Raw genomic sequence first — 16,833 nt, 5'->3', positions numbered from 1 at the left:
TAATATGCTGAAGGATCTTCAATCAAACAAACCTGATTTTTGGTCAAAGTTGTTTTTAAGTATGCTGGGATTTCCTGTGGCCAAGCTGGCTTGAAACTGATCAAAGGACACAAAGGGCGGGATTTTCCAGCCACGCTCACCCCGAAACTGGAAAATTCTGCCGGAGGTCAACGGATCTTTCCATGGTCTGTCCCTCACCTTCTCAGATTCCTGTGGCAGACGGAACGGGAAAATTCACCCAAGGTGTTAAATGTAACAGCTTATCCCCAGCAGAAGGAAGTGTTTACAGCCAGTGTTTCCTTATATGGGCGTTGCAATGTAAGCTAGATACACTTAAGGCTTAAACATGCTAGAGTCTGGAGGGTCCAGAGTCTCTGTGCTGGCTCTATTTGATTGGTCTAATCGAACTATGCAATCAGGTTTCTGATCAATTCATTGGCTGGTTGCCAAGGAAATTTTGGGGTGTAAGAATTCGAACACAAAGAGCTTGTATTCACTGTGGAAAAATCTGGGATCAAAGCTCACAGAAAGAGACAACATCTGAAAGAAGAGAAAGGCTGATAGCCATGTGGAAAAATCCAGGCCAGGTTTCATGTGCAATTGGAAAGCAACCTTAAGTTAAGCAACAGACAGTCAGTATTTAGTTTAAACATCGCAAGGATTGACAATTGCCTAAGTAGCTCCAAAATAAAGGAAATTGTGGTTAAGTATCTAAAGTTGACTGTGTCTTTATTTGCTTGTAGAGGTTAAAACACACAAGTTTGTGCAACATTTATGCATCTTTCCAACCATGATCCTCACACATTACGATAACTGTCTCAGAGTCAGAGCATGGTGGATTCAAACCTCACTCCAAAGGCACAAAATTGCTGGTTATCATCTTAAAGCAGTACTGAGGGAGTACTACATTCTTAAAGGTGCCATTGGGGATGTTAAACTAGACATGTCTACTGTTCAAGTAGGCCAACATTCATCCTTCAACCAACATAACCAAAACACTAACTAGTTATTTAGTTAATTCTTGTATTTATGAACTTGTAGGCTAATTTGTACACAGCAGAACAACAGGACCTTGCCAGGTGACTCTTAACTATTTTGAATTGTCCTGAGGATCAATGAAATAATCCCTGCTCCCTCTGTCAATTAGTAAAATGCAATGTAACCTGTATGAAAGTTCACCTGACTCTACTGACCAACCAAAATCAATTCCAAGAGTAGATTATTGACCAAGCTTCAAAGATTTTGAATCATCCACCAATACCACTATTGGCCGATATGTTGGGTCATTAGCTTAATTGTTGAAACCAATATTAGAAGATCAGTAAATTCATCGATAGTAAATAAAATGCCTTATGTCTGTGTACTTTTCCTTTTTTTTATTCATTTGTGGGACATGGGCGTCGCTGGCTGGGCCAGAATTTATTGCCCATCCATAGTTGCCCGAGGGCAATTGAGAGTCAACCACATTGCTGTGGCTCTGGAGTCACATGTAGGCCAAACCAGGTTTCCTTCCCTAAAGGACATTAGTGAACCAGATGGGTTTTTCCGACAATCGACAATGGTTTCATGGTCATTAGTAGATTCTTAATTCCAGATTTTTAAAAAAAATTCAAATTTCACCATCTGTTGTGGCGGGATTCGAACCCGGGTCCCCAGAACATTAGCTGAGTTTCCGGATTAATAGTCTAGCGATATTGCCACTTGGCCACCGCCTCCCCTTTTCTGTCCACTTATTCTGTCGTATTCCTACATCCATAATTATAATGTCTGTTAAACTTATCACACTGTAATGACAACACCAGACAACATCACTGACAACCTGTCCTGGTCCCCCCATGTCAACACTATAGTTAAGAAAGCCCACCAACGCTTCTACTTTCTCAGAAGACTAAGGAAATTTGGCATATCAGCTACGACTCTCACCAACTTTTACAGATACACCATAGAAAGCATTCTTTCTAGTTGTATCACAGCTTGGTATGGCTCCTGCTCTGCCCAAGACTGCAAGGAACTACAAAAGGTCGTGAATGTAGCCCAATCCATCATGCAAACCAGCCTCCCATCCATTGACTCTGTCTACACTTCCTGCTGCCTCAGCAAAACAGCCAGCATAATTAAGGACCCCATGCACCCCGGTCATTCTCTCTTCCACTGTCTTCCGTCAGGAAAAAGATACAAAAGTCTGAGGTCACATACCAACCGACTCAAGAGCAGCTTCCCTGCTGCTGTCAGACTTTTGAATGGACTTACCTTGCATTAAGTTGATCTTTCCCTACACCCTAGCTATGACTGTAACACTACAATCTGCACTCTCTCGTTTCCTTCTCTATGAACGGTATGCTTTGTCAGTGTAGCACGCAAGAAACAATACTTTTCACTGTATGCTAATACATGTGACAATAATAAATCAGTGTCACAAGTGGAGGGAGAATATAGCTGTTGAATGGCAGGTTTATGAAAGGGCCCTAAATGACCTGGTGGCCTCTTCATCTCTTCACCCACTGCCAACCTGGTGGGGAAAGTGTCACTTCATCACTTGGGCGAGTCAAAATGCAATTCAGTTCCTGTTGATATCAGAGCGCTGATTAGCATTTATGCCTGGGGAACCCAATGAAGTCCGATGAGCAGGCCATCTCCCTCCAAAGCCAACGGTATTAAAATCAGAGAACAATAGACACAGAAGGGGAAGTGAAACCTCTCGATGTTAACTGCTTGCCCATTCAGACCACAATGGCCTTGACTCCAAATGTGCAACACCATTGAAGATGTATAATTTGAAAAGAAGGGATTCAATATCCTAAACATTTAAAACAGAGATTAATAGAATTTTTCTCTCCGTGCATTGGTGAGTCTTTGTAACTCTGTTCATCAAAATACAATGAAAACAGAATATTGGAATGTTTTTAAGTCAGAAGTAGATAGATTCTAGATAAACAAGGGGGTGAAAGGTTATTAGGGGTAGGCGGAAGGTTGCAATCAGATCAGCAGGTGGAGCAGGCTTGAAGGGCTGAATGGCCTACTCCAGCCCCGAACTGTATGTCTGCATGTATACAAAATGCACCAAAACAGATTAAGCTACGGAATAAGATAGTAATGTGAAAAGCTGCTTATTTTTTCTTATAATCTAACAGAAAAGGAGTCTGCTCCACAAATGGTTGTACAACGAAAAAGATAAGATTGATTTGAAAATGAAGATGTATTGAATCAGACAAAAGCTGACACAATCCTGTTTAGAATTAACTTCAAAGATGCGGTTTTCAGCAAAATGCTTGCAGTTACAGAGGTGGTGGTGGGTCACGGGGATTGAAATGTACAACTTCACAAAGTGAAAGATCATTATTGTGTAGATACATTGCCACCTGGAAACTGCATCTTCCAGTACCATCTATACATTCATGTTGTAAAGTTTTACTTTACCTGGATAATATCTAGCCAGGCCAGTCGCACTCCCAAACACCTGCCACATTAATGTTGGATCCTTATCTTTATTGTACTTGAAAACGTGATCCAACGCTGCAGTCCAGTTCAGTTCATTCAGAACAATAGTCGCTGCAAATAAAGAAACTTTTGGTGAATTATCAGATTGTCACTCCGACACCCAAGTTGAGGACAAATTCCTGTTATTCCTTCTGTTTAGTTATTTCTGGACTGCAATATGCAGGCAGGTAAACCACAGTGCACAATAGGAAATCACCTCGTTTAGTCAGGGTTTTCCCTCATAAAATGTACAGATAATCAGAAAATAAATCAGGCACAATATGTACTTTTAGTCACAGAAAATGCAGGAATGTGAATTAAAATGTCAACTATCAGTGAAGGTAATAACTTTTTATGCATCATATCTTCACTGCTCAAGGTCGATTCCGTCCTGTGTCACTGGTGCCAACTTCTGACACTTTGTCAGTAGTTCTCCATTTTATACTCACTGTCTTTTTCACTCACATGAGGCACTGGAGAGGAATACATCGGTGGGTGGGTGGCAGGGGCGGTGGGGGGAGGTCATCAGAACCTGGTTGAACACTCATCATGTCGCTCTCTTTGTCACCAAACCTTGTGCTTTGGCAAGAGATTGTCAAGAGTTTTCCAAGTCTGACCAAAATTGGGTATTCACCATTCCCCACATACCTTCGCTGATTTTATACCAGCACTGTTTCGGTGGGATTCAGGGTCAGAATCACTAACGACTTGAGGTAATAATATTGAGAATGAAATACAAGACAAGAAAGGACCGCATGGCCATATGATTTCTTATCTTCTTAACTCCTGAGCATTGGCAAGAACTATCAAGTCCCCCTCCCCTCCCACATTCTTCAAGCTTAATCTTCTTGCTGACTCAAGCTTCACTATTTATTGGTCATGATAATGGGAAAGTAATTCATTATAAGGTCTCTACCAATGTCACTCTTACGCCAGTTCCAAGGAGTTTCAAGAGCACATTCTGTGGTTACTTTCCTTCTGCATTTTCTTCATCTGAACAGAAGCCTCTGGCTGTCTATCTCATAGAACCATAGAATCCCTACAGTCCAGAAGGAGGCAATTCGGCCCAATTCAAGTCTAAACTGTTCGCAATCCCACCCAGGCCCTAGTCCCGTAACCCCACATATTTACCCTGCTAATCCCCTGACACTAGGATCAATTTAGCACAGCCAATCAACCTAACCTGCACATCTTTTGACTGAATGAGCAAACCAGAGCACCCGGAGGAAACCCACGCAGACACAGGGAGAACATACAAACTCCACACAGACAGTGACCGAGGCCGGAATCGAACCTGGGTCCCTGGCACTGTGAGGCAGCAGTGCTAACCACTGTGCCACCGTGCCGCCTTCTTTATGGCAAGTTATTTAACAACTCATTGTACAAGCATAAAGCTGCACCTTAACACTCCAATGCAGTGTATCTGAGCGCTAACATTCAACCCTATTTCTAATCAACAAACTAAGCAGGCAAGGTTCGTAAATCAGAAAGGAACAAATCTTCAGAACAGTGGATGAAGAGACAAGGTAAATCAGGAAATAATCATTAGGTGGAAATAATGATCAGGTTTGGATTTTTAAAAAGACTGAACATTGCAGGAAGAAAGATTTTAGGAAGAAGAGAAGATTAAAGAAACAATCCAACAATAACATAGTCCCCTATTACCTTCTTGACATTATCTATTAATAGCAAATTGCAAGATAAATACATATTTCAAGACTTGTATTGGTTGAGATGTATGAAAACTCCTTCACCAAGGGTATAATTAGACCGGAGTTTGAACTGGAGCTTCCACTAGCACTCAGATTCAAACAATCTGGTGCTGAAGCTACCAAACCAGCTCCCTTTGTTTCCTAATTTAATCGAGTAAAATCGCCATGTGGAAGAGGAGAAAGTCAAAGCTGAATAGAGAGGTAATATGTCAATTATTGCCGGTTAGACTGTGTTATTAGAAAACCAATACAGGCAAATATTCATCACGAAAACCGTGCTGTACGTCCAGGCTAGGCTTGGAATTGGTTGAAGGCGTTAAGCTTTTGTCTGCCATAAATCAATATATTAATATCAGTGCAAAACTGCAAAAGAAAATGAAATACTTCATCACACAATGGGGAAACATCACCGTCCCCAGTGATTCCTCCCAGATATGCATCTCCATTCCTTTATCACCAGTAAACGACACAATACTGTAAAGCCTTGACAAGAACAATTTCAATTTTCTAATAAAATTGAAATCAATACAACAGTCTGATATAACTCCCTCCAAGCAGTGGTGATGAATATATAAATATTGTTGATGATTTATTCTAGGTGTCCTTCCAGTAGCATGTGCAGCAATGCTTAACGCTCCCTGGGAACTGGATCAGTTAGTACTATTTAACTGCTCCTGACAGACAGAATCGCAGCATGTCCCACTGTGTGCCTCTCCAGCTTTGTGGTTCCTGGCAGCTTGGTATTAAGCGCACCAACGTATCTCAAGAGTTTTTCATGAAGAAAGCTTCATCAACTTCAAATATCCTCAGCCCATTGCAGGCCTAATGTGTTAAGATGTCCAATATTGTCATGTTGGGATATAATATTTTGCACAAAAGTGGCCATATTGTTAATTAATTAGATGCTATTTGGGCAATCAGTCTGTTGAATAGTCAGCACACTCTTTGGTTCTCTCTTGAATTTCTGAAAATGGTCTCTAAGGCAAATGACTCTGAAGTGTGGCTGTGATGAAAGCTGTACGATAGCTCACACAGCTCAACTCTCATTACTGCAAATTGGAACCATAGAGATGTCCATTATTTCAACAATGTGTGTGTTTTGGTATCCTTAGCCTAGAAAGACAGTTCCTATCAAGTGAAGAAAAATGTATGTTGCTACTGTTCTGCGATGCACAACTTTACCAATGATCATCACACCAGTGACTCTACTTGTGATCATTCCTGTAAGGAAACCAGAGAACAGTGTGTGGAGACCTGTGTGCATCCTACCCAGGCTTTCCGCCGCCCCCCCCCCCCTCCGACCATTCCCCTAACTAACTCCACACATTTACTTCTAAGCCTCCCTCACCTACACAACTTTGGACATCAAGGGACAACTTAGCATAGCCAATCCACCTAACCCTTTGGACTGAGAGAGGAAATCAGAGCACCCGGAGGAAACCCATGCAGAGAACATGCAAACTACACACAGTGACAGTGGCAGTGACCCAACGCTGGAAATGAACCTGGGTTCCTGGTGCTGTGAGGCAGCAGTGCTAACCACTGTGCCACCGTGCCACACCTGGTTAAATGGAGATTGGAATATGTAAGGCATAAAGTTCACCAAGGGTTGAAACACTCGACCTGCCGAGTAAGAGCAGTAGCACCTTCTGGGAGAAACCACAGGTCAGTTCAAGGGTCAATGAACAGCAGTTAAAAGTAACATTAAAGTTTATTGATTAGTCACAAGTAAGGCTTGCATTAACACTGCAATGAAGTTACTGTGAAATTCCCCTAATCGCCACACTCCGGCGCGTGTTCAGGTCAATGCACGTAACCAGCACGTCTTTCAGACAGTGGGAGGAAACCGGAGCACCCGGAGGAAACACACAGAAACATGAGGAGAACATGCAAACTCCACACAGACAGTGACCCAAGCCGGGAATCGAACCCAGGTCCCTGGCGCTGAGTGGCAGCAGTGCTAACCACTGTGCCGCCCCAGTTAGTGAAGTGGGTTGGGACAATGAAGGGAGCAACTAAAGTACTGATGGTAGCTGTGCTGCTGAGGGAGCAGGGGCTCAGAGAAGCCCCGTGAGATATATAGCTCCTTGACCTTAAGATTTGGGGTTCAGAGAAGCAGGATTGGCTCAGTACAACTAGGATCTGGTGCTCAGGGAAGCAGTTGTTGGCAGCAGTGTGAATGAGAAGCAAGGACAGTACCTGTGTTAAGACACTGGAGTGTAGCTTGGTCAATACAGAAGGGATGAAAAATCAGTAGGACATCAGCTTCTCTGGAAAAGAAGACCAAGAAGACTGGAACTGGCAGTAGATTTGAGAGAAATATGGAATATCGTGATTTTTGGGTTAAGATTGCCCTGTACTACTCCAGAATAGAGCTACAGTCGACTGAGGGTCAGGAAAGCTCTTTGAAAGAGAGCAACTGACATCCCTCAAGAGGAAGATGGAGTTTTAAATTGTTTTTGTGACTCACTGACATCTGGGTTGGTTACTAAGAGAATTCGAGGGACCTATCTTGGTATGTTTGCCGCTTAATGTGCAGCTTGTGGTGCATTCGCCCACCCACAGAGTGTCTGTTGATTCACATCTACCTCATGCTAATTCTGAACATTAGAGCATGCTTTTTCAAAATGGGGGTCGCGACCCATGGGGGGGGGTCAGAGGCGGGTGTAAAAAGGGTCACGGTGTTCCCCAAAGATCACCTAATATTAATTGCTACTCGCTGCACTCATTGTCCAACAAGACTTGAAATTCCAATCAAACCCCTTCAAAATGTTCGAAAGTTCGAAATCTCTGTGGAAGCCTCCATGCCCAGGTATCTCAAGAACCTTCACATTCTTAAAACTTCCATCCCTGTTAGCATCCTAGCCAATCAATGCCATTCTATGACTGCAATGCATTTTCTGTACTAAGGTGTCAAGAACTGCATACACAGTAAATGCGGCCTAATCCCACTGCCTCAATTTTTTACTCCCCTGGAAAGATTGTTTATGAGCCGTACAGGGAGTGAAGCACTGAGGCCATCGGGTGCGTGTCTCAAGCAGAAGAGGAGGAGCTTTGGTAGCATCTTCTGGAGAAGCCAACATTCTGTGCAGTGAGAGTTGAAATAAACATAATTAATAGTAGCCTCTGACCGTTACAGCAACAGTGAGCAGGTTAGCGCACCCTGCACACACATTACTCGCCAAGCTTTTGGCACAAATTCACTTGGAGGCAAGCTTCTCTCACTTGCGAGCAAGACAAGAGGACTGTGGTCACGGATCATTTTGTTACAAGAAAGAGATGGCCAGAGGCACGAGTAGGCCACGTGCTACTGGCCAGGATGTCACATCGGAATCCGCTGGAGAGAGTTGCTCTGGAGGGTCCATGATAGGACAGAGCAGTGCTATTGTTAGCTGTGTACAGAGCGCCGATGCTTCCGGAGAACAGGCTACAAAGAAGAAACCAAAATCAGGAACAAGGCAGTGTACAGATTTCTTTAGGTATGGTTTCGTTAATTGTGCCAAAGCAGATCAGGATGCAAAGCCCATGTGTGTTATACGTGGGGAAATACTGGCGAATGAGAGCTTAAAGCCCTCAAAACTGCAAAACCATTTGAAGACTAAGCATGGCAATCTCAAGAACAAACCTTTGGATTATTTTCAAAGGATGCAGCAAGAACTGAAATCATCAGCTTAATTTATTCGCAGAATTTTAACATTGAATGATAAAGCACAACCGCGGGGCTGGAGAGAAAATGCCCCACACTGTTGCAGAGAGATGAATTCTCCCTGCAGCATTGGACATGGCTTGTATGGTCTTAGATGAGAGGCCAACTGAAAAGCTGAAATGTATCCTAGTTAATGATAACACAGTGGCTCACCAAATTTGTGATATTGCTGAGAATTCGCAAATTCAGCTTATTTCTCGATTGAAGTTAGCATGTGAGTTCTCAATACAACTGGGTGAAAGTACAGATATTACAGATTGTACAACTTTGCTCATTTATATTTGGCACATTTAATCTTTTGATGATTTGCTCTGCTGCTTGACATTCCCATCCAGCATGACTAGCGCACAGATCTTTGAAGCATTGAATAGTTACGTGCTTCAAAAGTGCGGGTTCGACTGGGTTAATTGCAGAGGAATCACAAGCGATGGGGCAGCCAACATGACAGCGGAGTTATAATAAGGATTAAGGTTGCAGCTGGTCAGGACATTGTTTGGAGTCATTTGCTTTGTTCACCATGAGGCATTGGCATCGAAAGGAATTCCATCCAATCTTGAAGTGGTGCTGAAAGGAGTTGCGGAAGTCGTGAAATTCATTAATTGTAGCAAACTCGACACCAGGCTTTCTGAGACTCTGTGTTCCAAAATGGGTACTGAGCGCACACATTTATTGTTCCACAAAGAGATACATTGACTGTCAAGATGTCGGGTGCTTGGCAGAGTTTACGAATTGAGGTTTGAAATCCATGCTTTCCTCCTTGAGAAATTGTCCCTTCTGGCTGATTTATTTGATGATGAAAGTTGGATGCTAACTCTGTCTTACCTTGCAGACATCTTTTCAATGCTAAACAAACTGAACCTAAAATTGCATGGAAAGGATGCTGATTGCTTTCAGCACTGGGAACAAATAGATGCTTTCCAAACTTTCAATGACTTCTGGAAAGTGCAAGTAAAAATCCAAAACTACAACATGTTCCCCACATTCTCCACACTGCTACAGCACATCAAAGTAAACAGTGTTAGGAAGAGAACTGTCAACAGACTGACAAGTCTTATTCAGTCACATCCGGCTGCGCTGATCAACAGCTTTTCTCACTACTTTCAAGAAACGTTTCAGATTTTGGAAGAGGTGAATGAGTCCCTTAGTAAGTAACGGGGATTTCAAATTTTATCTACTTTATCAACAAAACAGTTATTGGACCCCAACCTGATCATAACTAAATTTTGGGGGCCTCATTCAGGATTGTAACCTAATAGGTCCCAAGTCTTGCCTGGGATCTTAACACGCTTGACAGCAGTTATGGGTCAACCACATTGCTGTGGCTCTTGAGTCACATATATATAATATAAATATATACATCTCCCATCAGTTGCCATGGTGGCATTTAAATCCATATCCCCACGGTATTGCCTGGACCTTTGGGTTATTAGTCCAGTGGTGGGACCACTATACTGCCACCTCTGAAAGCTGAGAGAAGCTTTTCATCGACTGGTGGCCCCGTGGCACTGTGGTTAGCACTGCTGCCTCACAGTGCCAGGGACCTGGGTTTGATTCCGGCCTTGGGTCACTGCCTGTGTGGAGTTTGCATGTACTCTCCGTGTCTGCGTCAGTTTCCACCGGGTGCTCCAAGTTCCTCCCACACTCCAAAGATGTGTGGGTTAGGTGGATTGACCATGCTAAATTGCCCCTTTGTGTCAGAGGAATTAGTGGGGTAAATATGTGGGGTTGCAGTGAGAGGGTCTGGGTGGGATTGTTGTTGGTGCAGACTTGATGTGCCAAATGGCCTCCTTCTGCACTATAGGGGCTCCATACATCTAGTCTGGATGATCAGCAGAAGGCAAGTAATCAGTAAACAATTGATGAATAATATGCAAACTTGAACCCAAATGGGAGAGCAATAAATCAGCATCAATCTATGAAGAGAACACCAACAACTAAATGTGCATGGGTATGATTCTTCATTGTGAAGATAACAAGAAAGATTCACAAGGGCTAAAATTATTGGTTCTGTCAAGTGTCCATTACCTGTGTATTGTTTCTTGAGGTAACTTTGCACTGACTGAAAAACCTGGGCCATTACTCACTCTTAATACTGTAAGCCACACATCTATGACTTACAACTATAATTGTGGCTCTCTGACAGCCCAAGATTGCAGCCTCATTAACCGGGATGTGAAAGCATAACCACAGGATCAGAGCGCTTTGATTGCTCAACAGTGGAACTCTAAATACAAGTTGTCATCAATAATACTTCACATGAACATTTACTGTCACACAGAAAGCACACTCTAATGGTAGGTTGGCCTCTGGAAAGGCTTCACCTACTGAAGTACTTAAATCTATTTAACATTTTGATACAGATTTGGGAAAAGTGAACAGTGTCCAAACAGTCAATAATGCCATTTACAGCCAAAGACAGATAATGAGAGGAAACCACTTTCAGCATTTGTTTGGCAGGCTGCCACAATGATAATGGCATTGCAAACATCTGAAAAAAAACTGTAATCATAGGCCATTCAGCCCATCAAGCCTTCTCCACCATTCTATAAGATAATGGCTGTTCTGATTGTGGCCTTAACCCCACTTTCCAACCTTCTTCCCCCACCCCCTCCTATAATCCTCAACTCCATTGTCAATCAAAAATTGGTCGAACTTAGCCTTCAATATATTCAAAATATATTCCAGTCTGTACTCCTCCATGAGGAAGAGAATTCCAAAAACAAATGACACTCAGGGAAGAAATTCCTCCCCATCTCCAGCTTAAATGGGAGACCCCATATTTTTAAACTGTGTCCTGTAGTTCTAGATTCCAGTCCAAGAGGAAACATCCTCTCAGCATCGACCTTATCAAGCCCCCTCAGAATCCTGTGTTTCAATAAGGCCACACCTCATTCTTCCAAATTCCGAAGAGTATAGGGCCAACCAGCTGAACATTTCCTCATAAGGCAAACCCCTCAGCCCAGGAATCAGCCGAGTCAACCTTCTCTAAATTGCTAAACATAGAACATAGAACATAGAACAGTACAGCACAGAACAGGCCCTTCGGCCCACGATGTTGTGCCGACCTTCATCTGAAACCAAGATCAAGCTATCCCACTCCCTACCATCCTGGTGTGCTCCATGTGCCTATCCAATAACCGCTTAAATGTTCCTAAAGTGTCTGACTCCACTATCACTGCAGGCAGTCCATTCCACACCCCAACCACTCTCTGCGTGAAGAACCTACCTCTGATATCCTTCCTATATCTCCCACCATGAACCCTATAGTTATGCCCCCTTGTAATAGTTCCATCCACCCGAGGAAATAGTCTTTGAACGTTCACTCGATCTATCCCCTTCATCATTTTATAAACCTCTATTAAGTCTCCCCTCAATCTCCTCCGCTCCAGAGAGAACAGCCCCAGCTCCCTCAACCTTTCCTCATAAGACCTACCCTCCAAACCAGGCAGCATCCTGGTAAATCTCCTCTGCACTCTTTCCAGCGCTTCCACATCCTTCTTATAGTGAGGTGACCAGAACTGCACGCAATATTCCAAATGCGGTCTCACCAAGGTCCTGTACAGTTGCAGCATAACCCCACGGCTCTTAAACTCCAACCCCCTGTTAATAAAAGCTAAAGGAGGAACATAACCCTCCTTTATCAAGTTATTAAGACTGTGTGCAGGTCTCACGAATGCCCCGTACAGTCATAGCAAGACTTCCTTACTTTTACATGCCATCCCTCTTGCAATGAACAACAACAACATTCAATCTGTCTTTCTCGTTACCTGCATGGTCACTGTTTATAATCATGTACAAGGACAGCCAAATTCCTCTATACTGCAGCATTCTGTCATCTCTCTCCATTTAAATATTTTGCTCTTCTATTCTTCCTGCCGAAGTGGACAACCTCACATTTTCTCACATTATACTCCATCTGCCAAGTTTTTGCCCACTCTCTTAACTTATTTACATCACAGTGCAGGCTCTTTGTATCCTCCTCATAACTATCTTTATGCTATTGGCAAATTTGACTATAATGCAGCGGTCCCAATTCATTAATGCAGATTCTACATAGCACTGTTCTAAAATATCTAAAATATTCCAAAATATCATCCTCAACACTTGTGGCACTTTATCAAATGTCTTTTGGAAATACACAACCACCCTGATTTTACCGGCACAGATGATATTTTAGAATGGATAGAGGAGTGGCTAACTAACAGGAAACAGAATCAGGGTAAATGGGTAGTTTTCAGGACAGCAAACTGTAACTCATGGAATGCTCAGTGAACAGTACTATGTACAATCTGCATTAATGACTTGGTGAAGGGACCAACTGCATTATAGCCAAATTTGCCAACAGCATAATGATAGAGGTTCCTAAGATCACGCCCGAGGCCAATGGGGAATGCCGTTCTGCGAGCCTCGCCCGCCCCGGTTTCGGGGTGGCCGTGCCAGTACAATCAGGGCCAACGTCTACTGATTTCCCTTTATCAACTCTGCTTGTTAAATTCTTAAAGAACTCTAATAAATGTCAGACACAATTTTCCTTTCACCAAACCATGTTGACTCTGCCTGTTGGTATTGTATTTCTCTATGTCACACTACTACCTCTTTTAAGAATGGATTCGAGCATTTTACAAATATTAGGCTAACTGACTTAATGTTTCCTGGTTTCTGTCCCATCCTTTCTTGAACAGAGGTATTACATTTGTGGTTTTCTAATCTGCTGGGACATTTCCAGAATTGGCCCATCAAGTCTGTACCGACCACAATTCCACCCAGGCCCTATTCCCGTAACCCCACACATTTACTCTGCTAATCCCCTTGACACTCGGGTCAATTTAACATGGCCAATTAACCTAACCCACACATCTTTGGACTGTGGGAGGAATCCGGAGAACCTGGAGGAAACCCACGCAGACACGGGGAGAATGTGCAGACTCCACAGAGACAGTGACCGAAGGCCAGAATTGAACCTGGGTCCCTGGCGCTGTGAGGCAGCAGTGCTAACCACTGTGCCACGATGCCACACAGAAGTCTTTAATTAATCCTGTTGCATTGCACACTACCAGGTCGAAAGCAGCCTGTTACCTGGTAGATTCCAGAATGTATTGTTCTAATATATATGCCCGGAGTACATCTGATGATCTCATCCTCCAGGCTGCCTCTGCCAATTTGTCAAACCACTGTAAGAGTTAAAGATGCCAGTGGTTACTGCAATACATTTCTTGCAAGCCCCCATTATTTCTTGATGCATATCCTGTCCTACTGTGCAGCAACCGTTTGGGGGCCCATCCATTACTCCCACCAGTGAGTTGTTTCCTTTGCTTTTACTCATTTGCAACCAAACTGATTCTATATCATGATCTTCCAAACCAAGCAGGGGATTTATCCCTGATGCCCTGGTCAATGCCTAACCCTCAATTAACATCACCTAACATTACCTGGTTGCTACTATGATGAATTTTGTGGGAGCTTGCTATTCTGATTTCTACATAACGACACTTTGAACAAAAAACAATTTCACTAATTGTGTTGTCCTGGGATCCAGAAAGATGCCATATAAATCATCGGTCTTATTATACAGCCCTTTAACAATTCACTGTGAGAAAAATCCAGCAACACCCTCTCACTTTAATATTATGTGTCACGGTTTTGTCCATGACTTTTCTAACAACGTTCACGTATATAAGTCTGGATATGTGTAATGTTGTTTTGGCTTTGCCTACTGTGTACAGGAGAACACCATTGCACCAATAACTGTTGATATGCTTCATTTTTATCTTATGGCACTGCACACAATAGCAAGATAACATTCTGGACATTAATATTTGGAATGATCAGGGGCCAATTCCATCTGTTGGCACAGACAGCCATGAACACAGTGTGAAAAGGCTCAGCTTCTGCGCTGGCATTTGTAGCTCACTGAATTTAACTGGTGCTACACTGAAAACACAATTTGGCTGTCTCTGCCACTTTCAAACCCTGCTGAATACTGACAGCTTAGACTCAAGGAAGCAAACGAGGGAAAGATCACCCAGGTGAATCCAATGACAGAAAACAAGACAGCAACATGTCTTTCCGTTTCTGAAACAATGGGACCAGGCTAATTAGGAAGCTTACATAAAAACCTGTCACCTTGGCAAGTCTAATTGTATAATCCCTGCCCGTTCCCACCAGAACTGTTCGGCTATTCCATTGTGATGCTGTCAGTGAAAATGCATTGCAGCTACTGCTTTAACATATCCTTTCTTTTTTTTTAAAAAATAAAATCATTCATAGGATGTGGGCATCATTGACAGGGCCAGTATTTATTGCCCATCTCTTATTCCCCTTGAGGAGGTGATAGTGAGCCACCTTCTTTAACTGCTGCATTCTATGTGGGTGACAGTACTCCCACAGTGCTGTTAGGAAGGGAGTTCCAGAACTTTGACCCAGCGACAATGAAAGTGTGATGACATGTTTCCAAGTCAGGATCACGAGTAACTTGGGAGGTGGCGGCATCTCACTGCAGCTGGCGTCTTGTTCTTTCAATTGGCAGTGTTGGGCGTTTGGGAGGTACTGACATCTTGAACAATCCACTTTGCTAAACAAAATTTCGATTCAGTGAAGCTTAACACAATGCAAATTTAGAATCTGCAAAATACTGTATTTAATTTGGAGGCTGTTCTTTCATTATGTGTGTGCTTTAAATATAGCACATGTCTGCAACGATCAAATTAAGTCAGCGATGCACTTTTTTCCCTCCAAGATAAAAGAAAATCAAAAGAATCGCTTTCTAAGTGCTTATAAAATCTATTTCTCCCAGCTACATCCAAAGCAGGACAGTTTCTACACAAAATGTAGCGAGGGAGATATTAAATAAGAGACTGACATTGCCATCACAATAAATTCTCAACTTACATCTCTGCCACCCACAACCCAAATTAAAATTCAAAAGAACTTACTAACATATCTAAATTAGATTTACTTCATATGAGGCAACATAGCCGTTCACTTTTAAGGTGGTTCACTGCTAGCAGCACTCTAAGTCCTTCTCATTTACAGCTCTCCATGGTCATTCATTCCCCTCCCGCCTCCCCACTCCATAACTTCCCAGTTTCCAGTACTCCATTTAAGATCCCTGCCATTAGTCATGGATATATTTTAGGGGCTCAGTTGGCTGGAATGCTGGTTGGTGATGCAGAGCAACGCCAACAGCGCAGGTTCGATTCCTGTACCAGCTGAGGTTATTGATCAAGGTATCGCCATCTCAACCTTGCCCCTCGCCTGAGGGGTGGAGATCCTCAGGTTAAATCACCATCAGTCAGTGCCTATGATCATCTGGGGCTATGGCAATTTTATTTTATTTATTTCAGTTCAACCTGTACATTTAAGCCAGCTGCTACGGTGCATATTTCCCGTTCTTTGACCCTATATTTAGTTCTGTCCTTTTCCCTGGTTGATCTTTCCAGTGGTTGGGAATTGGCTTGTTCTGGATTTACTGGATTCTTTCACCACCAGGACTATGTGGTACACCAGTTATTGTAGGTTGGTCCCACTAAATATCTCCTCAGATGTCTATGGAGTAGTTTGTAGACCATAGTGCCCATTCGCAATGTACTCTGTTGCTGCCTCAGCTTTACAGGGATGAGATTTGATGGAGACAAAAAAGCCTGAGCACATTGTGACAAGGAATCACATACACGTCATTGTGCAAATTGGCAAAATCACAGTGCTCGAGAGGCTGGAACACTGCAGTACTTTTTGTGATCTGCAGTGAAGTGAAATGCTTCTCGGCCACTTCAAATGGGTGGAATTGTCAGACTTCAGGTGGGTAGAAGTATTAGATTTCCCTTTGTTTATCTTCTATTAGCATCAAGATTGTGGACCAATGCATTTGTATCGTATCTCCAAAGTAACCTCAGCATTTGAGCATTCAATGTAGTTAGTGCATGCAAAATAGGATGAAGT

General features: G+C 42.9%; 1 protein-coding gene across 2 annotated transcripts in view; it reads right to left on the bottom strand.

Annotated features, from left to right (window-relative positions):
- Positions 1-16,833, bottom strand: part of LOC144507961 (voltage-dependent calcium channel subunit alpha-2/delta-1) — a 669,448-nt gene that overhangs the window by 290,650 nt on the left and 361,965 nt on the right. For both annotated transcript variants that reach the window (XM_078235568.1, XM_078235569.1), the window contains exon 7: positions 3,418-3,549. In XM_078235568.1, the coding sequence (XP_078091694.1) occupies positions 3,418-3,549 (132 nt within the window). The remainder of the gene's footprint in view (positions 1-3,417; positions 3,550-16,833) is intronic.

The sequence above is a fragment of the Mustelus asterias genome, chromosome 19 (genome assembly GCF_964213995.1).
Source record: "Mustelus asterias chromosome 19, sMusAst1.hap1.1, whole genome shotgun sequence".
Lineage (NCBI taxonomy): Eukaryota > Metazoa > Chordata > Chondrichthyes > Carcharhiniformes > Triakidae > Mustelus > Mustelus asterias.
This window is presented reverse-complemented; position numbering and strand designations above follow the sequence as displayed.